We start from the raw sequence: 24,260 nt of genomic DNA on the forward strand, positions 1-24,260 counted from the left end.
GTATTATGTAAAAATGATTTTTTTAGTGTTCTTGATCTTGAAATTCGATTATGATTTGTGAGGGTTTTTGATTGATTTCGATGTTATAGATAGTTTTACCATGATTCCAGGAGTTGATTCTATCATTTATTTGCACTGTTTGATTGCTAAATGATATAGCTCGAGTTTTGCTTTGTACTAGTTTTTTTAATTCGAATTTTTGGATTACAGAGATGCTTGCTGTTAATTGTGATTGCTTGATTAGATTGGGGTTGATTAGAGCTTTGAATTGGTATATAATTCGTTGATTTTGGTTTAAAAATGAGTAAACTCAGTTGTTGGCCGGAATAAGCTTCGAGCTTGTCGGATTTTATGGAGATTAGGCTGGAGTTCTGGAATTCTGGGGCGGTTGTTGATGATTCCGATGGGAACGAGATGCCAGGATTGATAGGAGACACTTAACACAGGCTAAACGATTTATTTACGCCCGACTAGGACTCGCCGACGTCTGTTAAGGTCACCGGATTCTGAGTTTTGGTCCGGTGTTCTTAAGGACCCGGATGGGTTCTTGATAACCCGGTCCAAACCCATTCCATGACCCGTTTTTAATCCACAGAAAACCTAACGCCCAATTTCCAATCTGTTTTTGCATATTTCTTTTTAAAAAATAAAACAAAATTCAGTCTTTATTCTAAAAATCATTTTTATTTCCAAAATTAATTTTGTTAATTATTTAATAATTAACCGAACAGTTTTTAACTCCAAACTTTTATTTTATTTTATTATTTTCAAAAATACAATTTGATTTAATTATTTATAGTTTATTTTAGTTAATTATTTATGGATTTAATTAATTGATTAAATCATTTAATCAATTAATTTTATTTATAAATAGTTAAATAAAGTATAATTATTTATAATTAATTCAAATAATTCATAAAAATTATTTTTTAACTTTTAAAAACTATATTTTGGTATTTAAAAATTAATTATTATTATTGATTGATTGATTTATTCCTATTCATTCTTAATTTATTCATAATAAATAAACCGTTCGTCCTTTAATACGAAATGAACGCGTATAGACTCAGAAAAACATTCTGCTTCCAATAAAAATACTTTCTAGACCTAATTTCTTTTGTAATGAAAGGTAATTTGAATTGTGAATCATTCTTAGTTGATTATTGATCGATAAATCATATTTTTGACCCGATTTCAGTTTTAAACGTACCGAGTCGAACCTTTTGATGAACCGAGGCATGTGTTATATGAATTATGTGATACATGGATTATGTGTTTATATGCTATGTGAATTACGTGCTTGCGTGATCCGAGAGTCTTGTATTTGACTATTTTCTTTATGTGCGGGCTATCGTAAGGGTAGAAAATAGGGTTTTGAACCGTAGTTCGTCGAGTAATTATCGCTTAGACGATTAAAGTTGTATCTTTTAATTATAGATGTGGATCATTCGAATTGATCAGGACCAAACATTGGAAAGAATAAAATGAAATGGTATTGGATATATGGCTTCTAGCAATCGCAGGAGCAGTACATCAATGAGTTGTCAAAATAGAAGAACATCGAAGTCATGAGATGCCAGACTGAGATAAGTGTGTTATCGCGGGTGTGGCTAACTGCTAAAAACCCAAAGGCAAGTATCCCTATCATCACTTATTGTTCAAGTAATATTTATTTTGAATCATATTATGCAAGTTTTCTACGCTATTCTAATTCCAGAATAGTTCAATATTTTTCATATACAACTGCTTATGATTAAGCAAGTATTCTTCTCTATTCTCACTTCTGAATAAAAAAATGTTTTACATATCGCTGAATTAAATGCTTATTATGCAAGTACTCTTCTGTTGTTCTATGTTCAGAATAGTAAAGTAATTTTACTTATCAAATTAATGGATTTATAAATATTTTGGATTTTGAGAAAAATGACTTGGTTGCGAGTATTCCTACCCAAGTGAATGGGGGAATAAAAATTTACAAGGGTGTCGATTATAATGCCCCTTTTTAATAAAATGCTTTAAGATTGGATGGTTACTGGTTGCGTAAGAGGATGTGGCGGTGGACCAGCGGAGAGCCATGTATTATATAAAATATAATACCTCGTTAGGCGGATATGTGCCTTGGGTGCCCCATTTGTTTAGTTGGATATGCTTCGGCATACCGGTGTTTCTCCGCGACTGATCACCGGCGGCAACACACCGTCGTTCGTGGATTCCAATCTAAATTATTATATTGCTTTTGATAATCCTATAAGGAGTGATTTATCAACTGTTTCTATTTTGAATAAAAGGTGAAATGCAGTTTTGATTCAGTTCTAATTGATGTGGATATTTAGATTGTTGTTAAATATCAAAGGTGGTATTAGTATAGATGATTGATGTTGACTTCAGTATGGGATGTTGTGAGCATCAAAGTTCATATTGATATCTAATTTGATATGACAACAAAATGAGTATTAATATCAGGAGTTCGGTTTTAAATAAATTTTATGATTCATCTGTAATCATTGTTTCATGTTATTGTTGTTTACGATATTTCCGTAAACACTGTTTTACGAGTTTTATTTTCGTCAAGATTCAAAGTATTACTGAAGCATTTCGCTCAAAAATATCAAAAGGATTTTTAATATATTTAAGGAACCAATTCTGGGATTCCTTAACTAAAATTTTCCGATTCAGCAATTATAATTTTAAATGTTCTACTGTAGTGCAGATGTCGGTTTTTATATCAAACGACCATATGTATGCTATAATGAACTTGCTGAGCATTTCTTTGGCACATACTTGCCTGTTTTCAAATTTAACCTCAAGTGAGGATTATCTTGCGCTATTTAACCACGTAATTCAAGGAAGCAAAGAAGAAGCTTTTGGAAGGTGGTTGGTCCAGGGTTTGCGGATTAGTGTAAGTTATGTTATGTAAAGTTGTTTATATTATATTATATTATAGTTGTGTATTGTATAGTTGGGACTAATATACTTCTTTTCGAAGTTATACTAGCTGGTTTAGTTTTGAGTTTGTAAATTATTGAAAAGAGTTTAAAAGAAAGTGAAAAATTTATCGGTGAAATTTGGAATTCTTGTTTCTAGAACTGTAACCTTAAAAGATCTTGGTGTGGTTTGGGGTCACAGATGCTATATTTCAGTTGCTGGCATTTATTTATTGATTCAACATGTTATTTTGGATTGAGGTTTCATAGTGACGACCAAATCGGCGTTACAGTACATGGGCATCTGTGATATATTTATGATTCTGAAACTGTAAGAGTATATATAAAAAGTGTTGGATTTTTAACGCAGCGGGGTCATGGCAAAACACTTTTACACATACAAAATCCAAATAAAAGCATATAAATCGTGAATAAAAATTCGAGGGATCGAATCTAACCTTTAAAATATAATTCGGAGACAACGATCAGAGATCCTTAGCAGTTGCTCCTCAAGTGTGAAGCACTCCACCGGTATCCACCAAGAAAACGATGTTAAGGAGGAGGAAGGAGGTGGAGAGAATTGGGTTTTCCAAACTTTTTGGGTTTTCGGGTTAGAATAAAAATAGGGTCTATAATAGTGTATTTATAGGCAAAATTTTCAGCTGAAATTTTCCCATAAATATTATTATTATTTTCCCATTTATTATTCTCATTAATAATTAAAACACCTTTTAATTATTAATCCTTTTTCTAAACACTTTAGAAATAATTCTCTCTCTTGATTTAATTTCCAAAAATTAAATCCTTAATTAATAATATTAAGAACTTTTCTTAATTAATTTATAATCAATTAAATCTCATTTAATCAATTATTAAATTTTCCAATTAATTATTTATTTCATAAATAAATAATTATTAGCCATTATTAATTAATTCCTCCACCATTAAATCATTCTCTTTTTATGGTGTGACCCTGTAGGTTCAATATTAAGCCGGTAGTAGAAATAAATAATAATAAAACTATTTTATCATTATTTATATAAATTCTCTAATTTATTAAATATGATTAATTAATTAATCACATTTATTCTACATCGTGAGGGATACTTCTCAGCATATCGCGACTATCCGGATAATATGAATTCACTGCTTAGAATACCAAGAACCTATTCAGTGAATAGTTACCGTACAATAAACTCCTTCTACCCTACAATGTCCCGATTAAATACAAGGCATGGATCTCGTGTCAAGTCTATTTAATTCAATCACTTGCTTACCATTTACTATGCGTAGTTCTATGCAAATTAGAAACTCCTTTCTAATTTCATTCACTCTGGCCAGAGATTCCTGAACTAGCATAAGTGGATCAGCCTTGAATATTCGCTTCCTTCACTGGAAGGGGTAGATCCTTTATTGATCATACACTATCTTCGTGTACAAATTCCTATACCCAGTAGAGCCCTAATAATTGTCCCTGGAGACTAAGAACTAAACCAAAGCATAGTTCAGTGTACACAAGATGACTATGATGACCTCAAGTCTAAGGATACTTGTACAACTATCACTAAGTGAACAACTGCTGACACGTGAGTGAACTCCATCAGTTGTTCAACTGTGCGAGTCATGTTCAGTGAACTTATTCTATAATAAGCACCTACATACTAGCTATAGTGTCACCACACAAATGTCTATGAGAACATACATCCTTCATAATGAAGCAAGCATAGTATGTACCGATCTTTGCGGATTATTAATTACCAGTTAGTAATCCTATGACCAGGAACTATTTAAGTTTAGAGTTATCATCTTTTAGGTCTCACTATTATGATCTCATCATAATCCATAAAAAACTTTACTCTAAACTATGGTATATCTTATTTAAACACTTAAATAGATAAAGCCCGTAATAAAAACAAAACAAGTCTTTTATTAATATCAATGAAATCAAAACAGATTACATAAAAGTTATTCCTAAATCCTAATACATGATTGGACTTAGGACATATTCCTTTCAATCTCCCACTTGTACTAAAGCCAATCACTATGGTATCTAATACCCATCTCATCTTTATGACGATCAAAGTGACTTTCAAAAAGTAGCTTTGTGAGTGGGTCTGCTATGTTGTTATGTGTGTCAACTCTAATTCAATACAATACAAGAAATGTTACCGCGCTCCCACCAACCCTTTTGTAGACACATGGTTCATCTACGTTTTTTTCATAAAACCAAACTCTTTGATTGTCTCATCAAAATGAATGTTCCATCTTTCGAGAAGCTTGCTTTAAACCACATATGGTTCGCAGCAGCTTACACACTAGGTTTTCATTTCTCTTGGAAATAAAACCACCTGGCTAATTGCCAGATCTCATAGTCGTAGTAAGCAGCAATCGCAAGCAAAATCTGAACTGATTTTAACAGGGCTATAGGTAAAAAGTTTCATCAAAGTCAATCCATTGCCTTTATTTGAATCCTTTTGTCACAAGCCTGGCCTTATAGGTCTCCACCTGGCCATCTGCTATAATCTATCTTTTGTATACCGTATACATAGATTCCATTCCGGATTTCATGGCACTATGCCATTTCTCTGAGTCAACACTACTCATAGCCTCATTATAGGTTACAGGGTCGTCATCATCAATGATCGATAACTCATTGTCATTCTCAATGACAAGGCCATATTACCTCTCAGGTTGGCGAGACACTCTCCCTGATCTATGAATGGGCTGTTCCACAAAAGGTTGTTCAGTCAGAACAGGTGTTTCCACTCGATCCGTAGTAGTTTGTGCTTCTTGAACTTCATCAAGTTCAATTTTGCTCCCACTGTTTCCTTCAAGGATAAACTCCTTTTCCAAAAAGGTAGCATGTCTGGAGACAAACACCCGATGATTGGTGTAAAAGTAATACCCTAAAGTCTCTTTAGGATATCCCACAAAACTACATTTTACGGATCGATATTCCAGCTTATCTGGGTCAACTTTCTTGACATAAGCTGGACATCCCCAAATCTTAACGTGTTTAAGACTCGGTTTCCTTTCTTTCCATATCTCATACAGAGTTTGAGGAACATATTTGGAAGGCACCTTATTCAGTAAATATGTTGAGGTTTCCAATGCATAACCCCATAGGAATACTGGAAGATTTGCATAGCTCATCATGGACCGAACTGTGTCTAACAAAGTTCGATTTCTCCTTTCAGATACCAATCTGGAGGAGTCCACTGGGAGACTATACCATTTACTTTGAGATAATCTAGAAACTCTCCATTCAAGTATTCACCACCTCGATCTAATCGAAGAATTATGATACTATGTTTGGTTTATTTCTCCACTTCATACTTATATTCTTTGAACTTTTCAAAGGCCTCAGACTTGTGTTTCATCAAACACATATCCGAATCCAGATCTATCATCTATGAAAGTAATGAAGTATGAAAATCCGCCCATGGCTTGCGTAGACATTGGTCCACATACATCTGTGTGTACCATTCCTAGCAAATTTGCAGTCCTCTCTCCATGTCTACTAAATGGAGACTGCAGTGCCACTATAAAGTGAGATTTTCATCATCCCTTTTCTTTTATTAGTTTGTTCAATCTGAAGTAAATTATGTCACACATATAAAGACCATTATTTAAAGCACCACGTCCATAAAGAATATTATCTCTAAGAATAGAACATTCATTATTCTCAATAATAAATGAAAATCCATCCAAGTCTAACATGGGAATAATATTCCTCACAATGGAGGGAACAAAATAACAATTATTTAAAACAATAGTCTTGCCCGTAGGCATATGTAAATGAAATGATTCTACATCTTCAGCAGCAACTCTTGCTCCATTTCCCATCAGTAGAATCACCTCCTCTTCCTCAAGAGTCCTACTTCTCCTTGGTCCCTGCAATAATTGCAGATATGAGAACCACAGGCGGTATCTAATACCCAAGTAGAAATTTGATTTAATGACATATTCACTTCTATCATGAACATAACCGAATCAGAAGCGGTAGTCTCACTACCCTTCTTCTTCTTCAATTCTGTAAGGTAAACCTTGCAGTTCCTCTTCCAGTGCCCCACCTTGTTACAGTGAAAGCAAACAACTTTGCTCTTGGTGTCTTCCGCTTTTGGTGGAACCGGCGTTTTCTCACCTACTTTCTTCTTCTTGGAAGAGTTCCTCTTCCTTTTCTTAGGATTGGAACCTTCACCAATTAGAAGAACAGAACTCTTCTCAGGGGGAAAATTCGATTCCGCAGTCTTCAACATGTTGTGGAGTTCAGGCAGGCTGACATCCAACTTATTCATGTGAAAGTTCACAACAAACTGCGAGAACGAACTCGGAAGTGATTGCAAGACCAAGTCTTGGCTCAGCTCCCCATCCATGGCAAAACCAAGTTGTCCAAGACGTTCAATCAAATTGATCATCTTAAGTACATGGTCATTCACAGATGTTCCCTCAGACATCCTACAACCGAACAACTCCTTCGATATCTCATATCGAGCTGTCCTCCCCGCCACATCATACAACTCTTGTAGATGCATGAGGATAGTATGAGCATCCATATGCTCATGTTGCTTCTGTAGCTCAATGTTCATGGAAGTTAGCATGATGCATTGAGCAACATTTGCATCATCTATCCACTTACGATACACAACATGTTCATCATTATGTGCATCACTAGCAGGTTCAGTAGGCTTAGGTGAGTCAATCACGTATTCCAGCTTCTCAATCCTGAGAACAATTCTCAAGTTTCGAAGCCAGACAGCATAATTAGGACCAGTCAATTTGTGAGCATCCAGTATGCTCCTGAGTGATAGTGCAGAAGACATAATGTACAAAGTAAATCTGTAAATGATTAAACACATAACAACACTTAGCAAATATTCGATTTCATTTCAAAATACTATATGAATCGGGTCTTTATTCATAAGTGGCTCCCACTAGTTTTCCAAATTTATTCAACCCCCTACGTGAAAAATTAAGCATTCATAATGCTAGTGGGAATAGGGATCCTACATTCCATTACACAACCCTGGCTGTGGCACGAAACGCTATGTAATGTTCAATAGGCAGACAACTCTTGTCAATTACATCTAATGTTATTCCCTAATCAAACTTTAGCCTCTTGAATAATTGAGTCACGGTTGTGGCACGACAAACTCAATATTCTAAGTCAAGTCAAACCCAACATTCCGTACAATTGAATCAGTCCCCAAAGGCCCACGGCTGTGGCACGTAACGACCTTTAGATTCTTATTCAATGTACACATCTCTATGTAATAGACAAGTATTTCTTATTTCGAAATCAAAGCCCTCGGCTGTGGCACAAAATGACAATGATTTAAAAATAAGAACTACTTTTCTATCATGTTGGAAGGCTATGACCGACACAAGCCCGTTGTGTCATTGGCCAATTACTACTTGATATTATTTAATTTTAGAGGGATTATATTACGTTACAATCATAATCATATTATAAAGAAATTCTTCCTTTTAAATTAAATATTTCAAATCAATAATCAATAATCAGATGATTCCCAGATCGGGTGGAGCATTGTCAAGAGGCGTCACTTAATAACCCTTTCTTACAGATAGAAATCTGTTGTTGACAGAATCATCCTTTCTCTCATATCGAAAATTCATATTCAATTACGTGTTTCATAAACACAAGAATCTCATGATTGTATTCATAATATTGTTCTTAAGGTTATGAAACAATTTCACTATACTAGGTTGTCTAACAAACGCCTTATGTTCATTTAAGTTCACCTAAATCTATCATCACATGATAAACTAAGCATATATCACATATATCAACATGAATAAACATCAAGGTAGGCATGTTACATCATCTAGCATATTGGTCTAAGCATTATACATCTCTATGTATCACATGAAGCATTTAAAAGCAGTTAAAACAGTTAAAAACAGCTTTAAAACACTTTTAGAAATATAAACAGTTCAAAACTTTTATATAAACTAAAATTTGATCAGTCCATTAGATCCGTCTTGGAAAAATGAATCCAACGATATATTGCACGCCTAAAACGGAGTTACGAAACTCCCAAAAAATCAAATTTAATGTGGACAGTCGGGCTGTAACGCATTACAGGAAGCAACAGCAGTATATCGCCTAAAACAGTCGGGCTGTACAGACAATACAAAACATATATATATACTATATATACATATATTTATACTTATTTAATTATGAATTTTAATTACAAGAACTTCAAAAATTCATAATAAAAAATCTATACATCCTAAAATTATGAAAAAAATATCCAAACGATCTACAACACTTGTAGAACCCAGATCAACATTCAAAATTATTCTGAGAAACGATTTCTCATCAGACAAAATTAATCCATGATATAACTTGTAAAAATCATAATTAATTCATACAAGCACATAAAATTCTGAAATTTTTATCACAGATATATATGCATACAACCTTGCTCTGATACCATTGTTGGATTTTTAACGCAACGGGGTCATGGAAAAACACTTTTACACATACAAAATCCAAATAAAAGCATATAAATCGTGAATAAAAATTCGAGGGATCGAATCTAACCTTTAAAATATAATTCGGAGACAACGATCAGAGATCCTTAGCAGTTGCTCCTCAAGTGTGAAGCACTCCACTGGTATCCACCAAGAAAACGATATTAAGGAGGAGGAAGGAGGTGGAGAGAATTGGGTTTTCCAAACTTTTTGGGTTTTCGGGTTAAAATAAAAATAGGGTCTATAATAGTGTATTTATAGGCAAAATTTTCAGCTGAAATTTTCCCATAAATATTATTATTATTTTCCCATTTATTATTCTCATTAATAATTAAAACACCTTTTAATTATTAATCCTTTTTCTAAACACTTTAGAAATAATTCTCTCTCTTGATTTAATTTCCAAAAATTAAATCCTTAATTAATAATATTAAGAACTTTTCTTAATTAATTTATAATCAATTAAATCTCATTTAATCAATTATTAAATTTGCCAATTAATTATTTATTTCATGAATATGTCCTAAGTCCAATCATGTATTAGGATTTAGGAATAACTTTTAAAAAGAAGCACCAATTTCAGAAACAACCACAACATATCTATGACTTAACTCCAATTAGAAAAGCATATATGACCAAGATATTTATCAATGACTTTAGAATTAATAATCAATCAAATTGATATATGGAACAATGACTAGATACTTCTATATTATAGCATTTTAATCATATCACTTGTAAAAATTAGCATATTCAGCATTTAAAATATCTAACATATGCATATTATTCCGAGATTTACTATAACATCAAATTAAAGCAACTCTAAATGACCTTTCATATTTAAGAGGAGACGGATGTCGTTGCAAGTATGTTTTACAATGACGACTAATAAAAGTTAAGGCCAGTCTTTGGAAAAGGTTAGTGTGTATCTTCTCAGTCCTACATTCTGTCACGGCCATCTTTATGTTGCTCTATCATGTATCACTTGACCACATGTTCTCCATATCCTCTTAGGCGACATAACTAAATAAAAAAAAACAGTAGAAAAAATATTGTGCAAAAAGAATTTTTATATAATTCACCTAGGTTGTAACATTTTAATCTTATTGTCTGAAATGTTAAACCGCTCATTTTCTGAGAACATGAAACCCGAATTTATATCTGAGCGTAAATTTTTCAAATTTTTAATGTGATCTATTGTCTAAAACTAGCTATTTAACCCGTGCAAGGCACGGGTTTTTTCAAAATACGAATAAACTGTGTGATAATTAAGTTACATGATTATTGATCTTGGCGAAAATATGTATTGTAAGATTAATTATCTCCAAATAATTTGTGTCGTACGATTAATAATCCTACAAATTTACTCAACTGTTTTCTTATATACATGAAAACTCGATATTTGTTATATATAAATATGTTTAAAAATTTTAGTATTATATCACATATATATTTCGATGTAATATTTATGTACGTCTCGTTTCAGTCGTATGATGACTACGATGTTCTCTAAAAATAGTTTCTTATAACATTTGCATAAAAATAATTTATACTCGTCACCCTGAAATCTTTGTATTATGGGATTAATAATCTCCAAGTAGTATGTGTCGTAAGATTACTGACCCACAAATTTGCTCAACTATTTTTCTTAAATACATTAAAGTAGATATTTGTTACATTTATATACGTTTAATATATTTCAGCAGTATATCACGTATATCTTTCGATCTAATATTTGTGTACGTTTAGTTTTGGTCGTATGATGGCAACTATATTTTTTTATAAAAATTACTTGTACCATTCATATAAAAATAATTTGTGTTATTCACACTGAAATCTTAGTACACTAACCTATTTTTTTCTTAAAAATAGTCTTTGTATTTAATATATTGACACAACATAATAACTTTTTTAAAATTGTGTTAAAATTATGTTCAGTTTTAAGATAGATTAAGATAGATGTAAGCTATATATATAGTTATAAATTGTTTTAAATGATGAAGTGGTAATAAATATATGTAATAATGAGTTAGGCTAATTAATATATTCACCTTAGTTGTAATTAATACGTGCATATTAAATGAAAAGTTATTAACATATATAATTATAAGGGATATTTTAGTAATTTTACAATGAATAAAATGTCTCAATGAACCCCTATTTGCTCTATTATATATATAATAGATTTGTTTCATTTATTTTTATTTAATAATTTAATGAGTTTAATAGTTTATCTTCTAAAAGTAGGTGGACTAAAACAAGAGTGCCACCTTTGCAATTTTAATATCATATAATATCTAATTTTTGTTTATTCAGTATCATTTGAAAAGTTTATTAATTCATTTTACAACAATTGTTAGAACTAAAAAAATAATTTTACATAAATAAATTAAAAAAATATTAAAAATAAAACCCATGTGCCTCGGTGCAAAGCAGTTACTAGGTACCACTAATTATAATTTTGCATTCCACTTTCTTGTACGGTACTAACTGCTATAATGTTTTACATTCATGTTTTGCAACAATATCTCACTATGAATCGGATGGAGCACAATCAGGGCAGTAATTATCAATATTTACTTTTCTAGATCCGCTTAAATTAACAATCCGTCGAGAGCTAACCCATATAAACATCTTTTTTTTTTCTTTTCAACATTTTTCAACTTATTTTGACATAATTTCAGTTTTATATATCTAGTTGTGCTCAAATGTGATCTACCAACTCTTTTAACAACAAATGCAGACCAGTGATATATAGTCGTCATGATCTTATTCCTTCACTTCTTCTGTGGTTTAAATCCACTGTGTGTGTATGTGTGTTAGTAGTGCGTATGGTGCGTGGTCAGTGTCTGACTCGTGTGTAAGATCATCAGAATCATATAAATATATATAGCGGAGGTTTCTTGTATTACATGAGAAGTCTACGTGAAGAAATAAAAAAAAGTTGTAGGTAAATGTCAAACTTAAACAATTCACTGTTTATTCTCTATAAATTATTTTAATTTTGTTGTATCCTTGAAAATTTACCTTGAAATACACTCTAGAACGACAGCTCAACCAGCCTCTCAGGTTGCCCCATCTGCACTCAATTATCTTCCTTTGTTTTGTAAGCATATTCTTGCAAGCTATTTGTGAGTTATGTATGTGTATTTGTGATTGTTTTTAATATACATCATCAAGCAACTATATATCTCTGGCTAGGCCTCTTAGATAAATTTGGACATTCCCTAAACTGATTTATTATCAATACATATATTCCTGGAAACGCCTAATTACCAGAAAACTTGTTATCTGAGCAACCCCTCATTTATATTTCATCTTTTTTTTTGTTCTCTATATATTACAACAATCATTTGTTCTCTTCCAAAGTATCAACGTCCTTTTACATGTATTATAAATTTCATCTCTTGCAATTATTGTAATTCGGAATAATTGTACAAAGGGACAAGCTTAAAAGTGGAACTAGTAGAAGAGGGAATACAATACCTTTCCAACCTTGAAGAGCAACCCGGAGGGGGTTGAGGAACATGCAATAAATCATAATTATGCTATAGATGAGACAAGGTTCATTCACTCTCTGCTTTTTGTTTACTTTACTTTCTTTGGGTACTTTGGTGTTTCATTATATAATTGTATTTTACTCTTCATAGATATAAATTACTGTTAGATAAGAAGTAGAAGAACAAGTCTCATACAGTTTGATGATCATCGTAGAAGCTAGCCTGACCAATAGAAGATATTAAACATGACTTGGTGCACCGACTGCAGCGAAGATGCCATGGCGATTGTGAGAAAGTCTTCACCTGCACCTCCAACTACTGATCATAACGAAAGCCCCATTCATAACCGTGTTAAAGCTTGCCCCTCCTGTGGACATCAGATCAAATGGCAGGAAAAGGTATAGTACATATATGCATGCCTACTAGCTAATTAGTAAATATTCCATTTTACTATAAATGTTCATATCTATATTTAGCTATTAATAGGCTGCTGTTAATTTTATATATTGTGAGGGATGTAGGGTGGTATTCATAATCTACCAGGGCTTCCAGCTGGAGTGAAGTTTGATCCCAGCGATCACGAACTTCTTGAACATTTAGAAGCAAAGGTGAGGTCTGACACTCGTAAGATTCACCCCCTGATTGATGAATTCATCCCCACCCTTGAAGGAGAGAACGGAATTTGCTACGCACATCCTGAAAAATTACCAGGTGACCTTTAAAGACCTCATCACCTATCTCTGTCTCTCACACACACAAGACGTATGTGTTTATGTGTACATTTTGTTTGACGCAGTACAATATTTTGTAGTATTTTATGTCTTTGCTATATATATGAGCAAGATTGTGTGAGAAGTCTATACACTGTATTTTAAGCGATATATTAGCCAGTACGTCTCTATGCAAATACTCTCTCTCAGAATAGGTGTGTGGCTTTACATCATAAAAAGATTAAGGTATGCGCAAACATTATGTATTTAATAAATATATACCTTGCATATGTCGTAGTTCCTCAATGTTAATATCATGCATAATGTCTGTGATTCGAATCAAATTTCATTGCTGTTTTAGAGTCTCTACAATAAACATATATAAAATAACTACCAATTGCAATGAGGATTTAGAAAGATATTTCATAAACAGGAATCGAGCAAAGGCTATGATTTTGACCAGCTAAATTTCAGTTACCAACATAAGGAAAATGCTTGGTGTACGAATACAGAATTTTGTACATAATGTCATGTGAAGTGTTTTAATTGGAATGACCACCTGCATTTACATCAATAAAATCAATTAAACACCTCACATCAAATGCTAATTATATACAAATATTATGTACAACATTCTGTACACCTAGCAATACTACTAAATAAATATCTCCTAACCATTACATACAAAATTTAAACTAAGGTAGCCTTCTCTTAGCAATGTGAAAAATACACAACAATTGTCGTGGATAATAAATATATATATATATATGGCTGCAGGTGTAAGCAAAGATGGATTTATCCGACATTTTTTCCACAGACCATCAAAAGCGTACACCACCGGAACCAGAAAGAGAAGAAAAGTGCATGCCGACAGAGACGGAAATGAAACCCGATGGCACAAAACAGGCAAAACCAGGGCAGTTTTTACTGAACAAGGCAAAGTCATCAAAGGTTACAAGAAAATACTTGTGCTCTACACCAACTACGGGAAGCAGCGAAAACCCGAAAAGACTAATTGGGTAATGCATCAGTATCATCTTGGTAACAACGATGACGAAAAGGATGGAGAGCTCGTAGTTTCCAAGATCTTCTTCCAAACTCAACCTAGACAATGCAGTGGCAGTACCCCTACTGCAACGAATTCACGACGTTCTGCAGCCAATTTATCCAAGGACGCGGTTGCTGTAAATACTAATACACACGTGCATGGAGGAGGTTCTAGCTCAAAGAACAATGGTACAATGTTCGTTGATTACTACAACCAGTCTCTTATATCCTTTAAGCAGACTACTTCCTAATTGAATGGGGATAATTAGTTTCTAACTCAAGTAATTAATATTGTCCATCGGAATTCGTTCATTGATGGTTTTTTTCTGAAATTGTATTGGCTGATAATAATATACATATTATATTAATAAATTATTGATATCTTCAAAAAAAAAAATTATTGATATCTTCTTTGTTGTTAGTAGTTTTTAGTAGTGTTAAATAGATTTTATAAGTTGAGGTGTTGTGTGAATGCTGCAATGGTTGAGGTAGACCATAACAAATACTTTATCTATGCTCGGTATAAAATTAGTGAGACATTTTATTAAATTGAAATGATTAATTTATTGATATATTTAAAATTTAGTTAAAAAAATATGTTGTTGGATAGAATCGAGCCACATATGTTAATTAATATACATAATATATGTGAGTTGTAGATGGCAGGACATGTTTTTCCACTTCAAACATAATTAGCAGTTTACTTTTAAAAAACCAATCTACTTATCTATTTATTGATCTATCTATTTAATTATCTTCCTAACTCAACAAGGATCAATATGTTAGATATTTTTATATGGCCAAACCAATAAATAATATATATCAAAATTATTGGTTCAATTTATTATGATTTATCATGGACCTGGCCCGATTTTTAAAAGTAATCATATTTAGTTTAAATTATCGTATGATCGGGTAAAATTTCGGGATTTGAACTCAACCAACTTTATTAAAGAATAAATTTCAAATTCTAATTTATATTTCATACAAAATCAAGAGATATTTTTTACAATTTTACAAAAAATTAATTCTTGCAGTAAATTTAATTTGAAAAATATATTGACTTAAAAGATTTTTAGAATACTCTATTTACAAAAATGTGAATTATATATTTGTTTAATATAATTAAAATTACTTATATTTAGAATTCTGTGAATAAAACACGGTAGTTCTTGTAATTGTTTATCTGGTACAAAATAGTTTAATTTTAATATAAAATTATCTTCATAATTGAATTTTAGTATAAGAATAAAACTTATACACACACTAAAACATATGACTTTATTCGATCTATTATAAGTTAAAAATTAAAAATAATTATATTGACCACATAAAATTTCATACTATTTCGTTTATAATAACATTGAAATATTAGAATTTTAAGTACTAATATTTATAAAAAAATTGAATTAAAAAAAAGTTTGGCACGAAATTGAATTTTTATATGAAAAAGATTGAAATCATTCATAAACAAAATGAAAAATGATTAAAATAACGGTACATTAGTCTCTCTACTAAAAAATAATATATAGCCTCACACCAACACTATCTAAAGTACACGTTTCATGCATAAATCACTACAAGAAAAACTGAATCATACAACTGTTAATTCTTATATGCTTATGTGATTTAAGAATTAGCAATGTTCTTATGAATTAGTTATATATTCAATATATATATAATAATGTCTTTATCGTACAAGATTGATAACATTCACTATGGTCTGATATGCTAATTTTCCGTTGATTATTGAGGAGCCGTCTGATATGTAATTAGACAACAGTCGTAGGAACCGTTACTGTAATTAGTAACAACAACTGTTTTCTACCTGTTGTGCAAAACTAGGATTAACAACCGTTCCAATAGAAGGACCATTGTTGTGAAGAACTACATACAATGGTTTACCCATGTAGACAACATTTATTAAACCTGAAGTGAGTGTGTTGATGTTCTTTTTTTTGTTTTTTTAAATAACGGTTTATTTTTTGTTGTGTTATTTGGAAGCCTAACCACAACATTTTACAGTTAAAATTATTTTCTAAGCCTGTCTCATACATCAGTTTGTACCTGAGATATTGTAAAGAAGGCTTTGAGACAATGGCTTAAAACCTTTTCCAGTTATGTGAATGTGCTAGGCATAATGGTTAGTATGTTAACATGTTGTACAAAGTTGGTTATCTAGCTTTAGTCAACAGTTATAACATTGTTATAGTGTTGTCCAATTACTTTGGCACAATGGTATTTTTGGAATAAAAACACAATTATATGTTGTTGTAAAAAAAATTCCATATCAAATTGACCAATTGTAACCACCACCTGTCGAAACTTAAAACTAATTCCAACACCAAACAATTTGTTCCAACAATCAACAATAAATAACCAAAAGATGCAACACTAGAATAAATCAGCCGAACTATTAAGCAATCCGTTAAAAGTATACCAACTACAAATATCCCAAAAACCATCCATCAAAAGAACTACTAGTTAATCCCAAAAGCCATCCATCAAAAGAACTACTAACCAATCGTACGAAATACTTAAATCTAGAAATAGATTTGAAACAAATCTAAAGCCCATTCAATCCACCGATAGATTGAGACAAAATCTATCATTCTGCCAACCCGAATTTCACAAACGATTCATTAACTGTTATAATTCAAAAACAAAGTTCATATCTAGTTCAATAAAAAGACCCCGACACTGCAACCTAGCTCGCGTAGCGTTTCATGAAATATTTTGCAAATTCAATGCGGATCTCATTGATGTCATCAGTTGTATAAGCCAAGTTTGACCTGCGCATCCACTGAAAAAAACAAAAGTACGCGTTACACAAGGCATAAGGGTAAGAGTATTAAGTCAATTGAAAAAATCAAAATGATAATCTCGCCTTGGCAGCAAACTCAAGTTCTTTATCCTCAATGATCTCCTTCATGTAACGCATTACGAACAAGCCACATTCCTTGGTTCCTGCCTGGACTGGAACTTGCTGTGATAATAAATAAATTTTTTCATACAATCTCATTATATTACATACATAATATATGATGAGAATTGATCATTACCGCCATGTTCTCCCATAAAATTTTCTTCTTTGCAAGGTTGTTCAGATCTTCTTTGTAAAATTTAATGGCACTGCAACCAGAATTGCGACAATAAAATAATCAAACCACTACAAACTGTGCATGATATGTCAAGGTTGAACACTTAATACACAAATTTTAGAACTTAAACTTACTTGTCTACGACTTCCACCCACTCTCCATTAGCAATGCGACATTTAAGAGGGTCCATGTAGTAGACAATCTCTGCCTCGGGATTGGCAACAGTCAAAGTTCAGTGATTCCTACCCAAACATTAACGATTAATGATTGAGCAAGTGATTTAATTAAAATATAAGATATTAATTCACACCGCCTTACCAAATAGCATAGACAAAATCATATTAATGTTTATATAAAATCCTAAACCTAGTCCTCGATTCATATACCGCATGAATCGAGTCGGTTTTTTAACCCGGACATCACAGAAACCCGAACCACGAATCTGCAGGATTTAACCGCGGATCTATATTTAGATCTCGCAAATCCTAAACCGAGTCCTCGATTCATATACCGGATGAATCGAGTCGGTTTTTTAACCAGGACATCATAGAAACCCGAACCACGAATCTGCAGGATTTAACCGCGGATCTATATTTAGATCTCGCAAATCCTAAACCGAGTCCTCGATTCATATACCGGATGAATCGAGTCGGTTTTTTAACCCGAACATCACAGAAACCCGAACCACGAATCTACAGGATTTAACCACGGATCTATATTTAGATCTCGCAAATCCTAAACCGAGTCCTCGATTCATATACCGGATGAATCGAGTCGGTTTTTTAACCCGGACATCACAGAAACCCGAACCACGAATCTGCAGGATTTAACCGCGGATCTATATTTAGATCTCGCAAATCCTAAACCGAGTCCTCGATTCATATACCGGATAAATCGAGTCGATTTTTTAATCCGGACATCACAGAAGCCCGAACCATTAATCTGCAAGATTTAACCGCAGATCTATATTTAGATCTCGCAAATCCTAAATCGAGTCCTTGATTCATATACCGGATGAATCGAGTCGGTTTTTTAACCCGGACATCACAGAAACCCGAACCACGAATCTGCAGGATTTAACCGCGGATCTATATTTAGATCTCGCAAATCCTAAACCGAGTCCTCGATTCATATATCGGATGAATTGAGTCGGTTTTTTAACCCGAACATCATAGAAACCCGAACTAAAAAACCCGGAAATCACATAAACCCGAACTAAAAAATAAGATAACATCACAATCATTGAGCTTTAATTATGTCGGACCAACTGCAAAATAATTGAGTCAAATTAGGTCGTTCACTCACTTCTCATCTATATCCTCACTCTCTCACTCTCTCACTCTCTCCATACGGCGGCCTCCGTATCTTTGATTTTCTCACCTCCGTTAGGTAATTTAACCTCCATTGTTTCTTTGGATCTGTTTGCTCAACTTGAAGCTCGACTCATCTAGCTCTTGTTTTATTTTTGTTGAATTTTTAGCTTAATTTCTGCTAAATTTATAGTTGTTTAATTTGTGCTCACTGCTCACCTGTACTCTGTTTACTTTGGTGTTTACTGGTAGGATTTCTACTTCTGTTTAATGGTATAATTTGTTGTTTAGTTGCAGTTGGTGTTTAATGGTATAATTTCTATTTTAATTTAGGTTTAACTTGTAGCTTGATTCATCTTGCTCTACTTTAATTTTTATTGATTTTTTAGTTTAATTTGTGCTTAATCTGTAGTTGTTTAATTTGTGCTCACATGTACTCTGTTAAATTTGGTGTTTAATAGTTGAAGATATAGTCTAATGGTACTATGTTCTGTTTTTTACGGCTTAAATTTTTCTTTTTTCAGTTTGTTTATATCAAAAGATGGATAGATCATGGTTAATAGCTGATAGAAGAACAAAAGAGTTTAAAAAAGGAGTGGAGGATTTACTGATGTTTGCCTTTGAGAATGGTTATAATGAAGGAAAAATAAGTTGTCCATGCTTAAAGTGTGCACACAGCAAATCTTGGAATGCTCGGACTGTTAAAAACCACCTTTTTCAATATGGCATAGATGAAACTTATACATGCTGGATATGGCACGGGGAGGCAAATTCTGCAGAAAGTTCTCTACCGGATGAAAGCGACTCCTCTGTATCTTTAAACCAGGCCTACACAGGAATGGGTGAAGCTGACGAAGTTGATGATAATTTTTCCTCCGATTCTTCAGATTTCATGAATCATGTCAAAGGTGAGCATGCACCTCTCTATCCTGGTTGTGAGAATTACACTAAGATGAAAGCGTTGGTTAAGTTATTCAACTTGAAGGTGAAACATGGTATGTCTGATTCATGTTTTTCCGATGTTCTGTTGTTGATTGGGGATTTGCTTCCGGAAGGCAACAATATCCCTTCTTCTTTCAGTGAAGCAAAGAAAACCTTATATGCATTAGGAATGGGGTATGAGAAGATACACGCATGCCCGAATAATTGTCTCTTATATCGTGGCCAGATAAATGAAGACGAGACAACTTGTCGGATATGTAAGGCCTCTAGATGGAAATTGAATAAGAAAGGAGAAGAACAGGAAGGAGTCCCTGCCAAGGTTTTATGGTATTTCCCGTTGATACCAAGAATAAGAAATTTGTTCAACACACCCCAAATTGCAAAGGACATGACTTGGCATGACATCGAGCGACAAAAGGATGGTAAAATGAGGTATCTGGCTGACTCAGAAACATGGAAGGATGTTGATAAAGAGTGGCCTGATTTTGCATCGTATAGCAGGAACCTTCGGTTAGCTTTATCCTCTGACGGTTTCAATCCTTTTCGTGGAAACCGTATTGATTATTCTAGTTGGCCGGTTTTGCTATCAATTTACAACCTTCCACCTTGGCTCTGTATGAAAAGAAGGTATATTATGCTCTGCTTGTTAATATCAGGACCAACGGAGCCTGGAAATGATATCGACGTGTTCCTTCAACCGCTTATAGAAGATCTGCAACAGTTGTGGCTCGGGAAACAAGTGTATGGCGCATATAAACGAGATTCTTTCTTACTTAGGGGTATATTATTATGGACAATAAGTGATTATCCGGCCTTGGGAAACTTGTCAGGAAACGTAATTAAAGGGTATAATGATTGTACTGTCTGTGTTGATAACACAAAGGCTACTAGGCTCGTTCATTATCGAAAGACGGTGGTTATGAGGCATAGGAGGTGGCTGCCCCCTCATCATCCGTATAGAAAGCAGAAAACGGCTTTTGATAACACTGTTGAGAAGGATGTTGCTCCTATTCTATTAACTGGTGAGCAGGTTTTTGGATGAGTACAATATCTAAGGGACCATGTATTTGGTAAGACACAACGCCAACCTCGATGGAAGAAAGGTGAAGCTCGACCAGTTTGGAAGAAGGTTTCTATATTCTTCCAACTTGAGTATTGGAAGTTTTTTCTGGTTAGGCATGTTCTCGATGTGATGCACATCGAGAAAAATATATGTGAAGCTTTACTCGGAACTTTGCTAAATATTCATGGAAAGACAAAAGATAGGGAGTTTGTCCGTCTTGATATGGCTGATATGGGAATAAGAACGGAGCTGAGGCCAAAAACTCCCGGCAAGAAAGAGAAGGTACCTTTGGCTTCATGGAACTTATCAAATACAGAAAAGAAGGTAGTTTGCTCATCCTTTCTTCAAATGAAGTTACCGGATGGATTTTGTTCAAATATTAAGAATCTTGTAAATATGGAAAAACTTCGGCTTGGTGGAATGAAATCTCATTATTGCCACACGATATTGCATCATCTACTTCCAATTTCAATTCGGTCAGTACTGCAAAAACAAGTCAGGTGCGAAATAATAAGGTTTTGCCTATTTTTCAAGGCAATTTGCAGTAAAGTCATCGATGTAGATAAATTGGAAAAAATGCAATCTGAGTTGGTGGAAACATTATGCCAACTAGAAAAACACTTTTCCCCTTCGTTCTTCGATGTGATGATCCATCTCTCAGTTCATCTTGTGAGAGAGGTTAAGCTTTGCAGGCCAATCTTTCTTCGTTGGATGTATCCTTTCGAGAGATATATGAAGGCGTTTAAGGGATATGTACGAAACCCTGCTCATCCCGGAGGCTGTATTGCAGATGCATATGTTGCCGAGGAGGCCGTTGAATGTTTGGTCAATTTTGGTGAAGCAACCATAGGTTTGCCAGAAAATGTTAGGTATGAGCAAAATGGAATAAGCAGACCTTTATCCGGTGCCACAATCATAAAACCGAGCAAAGAGGACTTGCAGCTTGCATATTTATGTTTCCTGCAAAATAGCAATGACATCAGGCCATATTTTGAGTAAGTTATGTACTAACGTGTGTGTGTATTTTGTTATTTATTTATTTTCTGCCTTTTCATAATTCAAAAATTGACCAATTTATTTTTCTTGTAGTGAACATATGGCATCTTTGATGGTAAGATACCCGCAATATGAAAATGACCAAGTGTGGCTAAAGAACAAGCAAAATGATCAATTCGCCGAATGGTTCAAGAAAAAGGTAAGATTTCTATTAGTCTATTTATTACTTTTTCATGTCGTCCTAATTAAAAATGCCAGTGATAACTAAATTAAAACACAAACCTAGAAGGAGAACATCGAGCTAAATTAAATAAATTTTTAAAGTAATTATATCTCATCACCTATGGTATTATGTTCATTTACTTTAAAAGTAGCTTATATATAAGTACACAGTGAAACTTCATATTTTAATTATATTATAATTACTATAAATTAGTATATTTTTTGACAGATTGCAACAGAATTGCTCCAAGAAGATAATACCATAGGTGATGAGATAAGGTGGATTGTAGAAGGGCCTAACAAGAATGTTCTTACATTCAGCAGTTATAGAATTAACGGTGATAGTTATAGCACCAAGGACCGCGATGATAATCGACAAGTTCAGTGTAGTGGTGTCTCTGTTGTTGCAGATACTTTGATGCTTGTTGAAAAAGATAAAACTGTTGAACAAACTGCACACACCTATTATGGAGTTATAACAAGTATATGGGAGTTAGACTATAATAATTTCAGGGTCCCTATATTTCGTTGTAATTGGGTAGATATTAACAAAGGGGTTAAGGTTGATGACTTGGGATTTATATTGGTTAATTTGAACAAATTAGGATTTATAAATGATCCATTCATGCTAGGAAAACATGTTAAGCAAGTTTGCTACATTGATGATCCTCTTGAGAAATTTTGGTCTGTAGTGCTAAAGCTACCAGAAAAGAACTTTCATGACCACTGTGATGAGGAAAATGATGGCTCTGTAGAAGTAGAACTTGAGAATGACCTGTATTTGCCCCTTTTCCCTAATGTTGATGAACATGACGATGAAAACACTAGTTATATGCGAGAGGAAGAAGAATGGATTCAGCTTCCATGATGGTAATATATATAATTTTTTATACAGCTTTCACTCCATGTACTGCTGACCCGTCTTTTTCTTATAGGTGAAACCCAGATTAACTATATGTACTTCTGGTCAACCCATTGATGAGATTACTTTTGCCGTGGTAAAATCATCATCTAGTTGACATTGACTTCTCTTGTTATAATAGATGATGATTTTATCATAGCAAAAATAATCTTTTGGCGGACAAACACAGATGAATATTATGGCTAACTTGGGAAAAGGAGTCCGGCCGGAGATATGTTTATTATTGCAGATGATACACTTTTACAATTTGTGGTATCAAACTTGTAGAAATTAAGGTTAATGTTATGTTTTCTATTTGTGCAGCGTTACCAGCGTCAAGCATAAAACAAGGCCTTCAAAACTGTGGCTAAGCAGTATGCATGTTAGTGGCAACGGCAAGGCACAAGAATTGTCTACTCATTTTCATTGTAACATTCACTACTGATTGTAGAACTCTTTGCGTCAACAGCTTTGGCACATTTTAATTTCATTTATTTCGTGTGCGATTGGACTTATTACTCAATTATTGAAGTATGTGGTTGACCTATTTTATGAACAATTGGTATAATTTCTAGTCTCTTAGAATTGGTTTACAGTTTTAATTTAACATTTCTAGTTTAATGTTGGTTGTTTGGTTGATTTATGGACTGCTGGTTTTGGTTTGGTATGTTATTGTGTGGTACTGTGTACCTGGAATGTAATGTAATACAAGTCAATTTTTTTTCTATCTTCATTAAACAGACAACGGTTTTTATGAAAATATCCAAAACCGTCTTGTAAACATGAAATTTAACCAACTATATTTTAAACTGTTGTATGAAGCACATTATTTCACACTATCAATAACCATTTTCTATGAACTATCCATTGGATAATGGTATTTAGATTGTGTTGTCTGATGTTCACTACAACATCAGTTATCATAAACAGTTGTCTAACTTGTACAACATTTTTGCCAAACACTGTTGTGTTAAGGTAAAATAAATTTAAGTTCATACAACATCTATCAACCATTGTCGTAAAGGGTTCTAAACAATACTCCA

At 33.3% G+C, this 24,260-nt stretch overlaps 2 protein-coding genes across 5 annotated transcripts; both read left to right on the forward strand.

Moving 5' to 3' along the window:
* The first annotated feature begins 12,477 nt into the window (after positions 1–12,477).
* Positions 12,478–15,091, forward strand: LOC141695079 (NAC domain-containing protein 73-like). Of its 4 annotated transcripts, none has more exons than XM_074499321.1 (4): positions 12,478–12,989; positions 13,140–13,323; positions 13,447–13,636; positions 14,413–15,091. In XM_074499321.1, the coding sequence occupies exons 2-4, from the start codon at positions 13,171–13,173 to the stop codon at positions 14,931–14,933; spliced, it is 864 nt and encodes a 287-aa protein (XP_074355422.1). In that variant the 5' UTR covers positions 12,478–12,989; positions 13,140–13,170; the 3' UTR covers positions 14,934–15,091. The 4 variants fall into 4 exon arrangements, with proteins under 4 accessions (XP_074355422.1, XP_074355423.1, XP_074355421.1 ...); XM_074499322.1 differs by having other exon boundaries at positions 13,194–13,323; XM_074499320.1 differs by having other exon boundaries at positions 12,480–12,989; positions 13,093–13,323.
* A 4,543-nt stretch (positions 15,092–19,634) lies between these two features.
* On the forward strand, positions 19,635–21,077 carry LOC141695380 (uncharacterized). The gene has a single exon (XM_074499628.1). The coding sequence runs from the start codon at positions 19,635–19,637 to the stop codon at positions 21,075–21,077; it is 1,443 nt and encodes a 480-aa protein (XP_074355729.1).
* The last annotated feature ends 3,183 nt before the right edge of the window (positions 21,078–24,260 follow it).

Source organism: Apium graveolens, chromosome 11 (genome assembly GCF_009905375.1).
Source record: "Apium graveolens cultivar Ventura chromosome 11, ASM990537v1, whole genome shotgun sequence".
NCBI lineage: Eukaryota > Viridiplantae > Streptophyta > Magnoliopsida > Apiales > Apiaceae > Apium > Apium graveolens.

Coding starts and splice junctions, on each gene's coding strand:
- LOC141695079 (XM_074499321.1), top strand. CDS start 13,171: ATGACTTGGTGCACCGACTGCAGCGAAGATGCCATGGCGATTGTGAGA. Junction 13,324..13,446: donor AGATCAAATGGCAGGAAAAG/GTATAGTACATA, acceptor TGAGGGATGTAG/GGTGGTATTCATAATCTACC. Junction 13,637..14,412: donor ACATCCTGAAAAATTACCAG/GTGACCTTTAAA, acceptor ATATGGCTGCAG/GTGTAAGCAAAGATGGATTT.
- LOC141695380 (XM_074499628.1), top strand. CDS start 19,635: ATGGATAGATCATGGTTAATAGCTGATAGAAGAACAAAAGAGTTTAAA.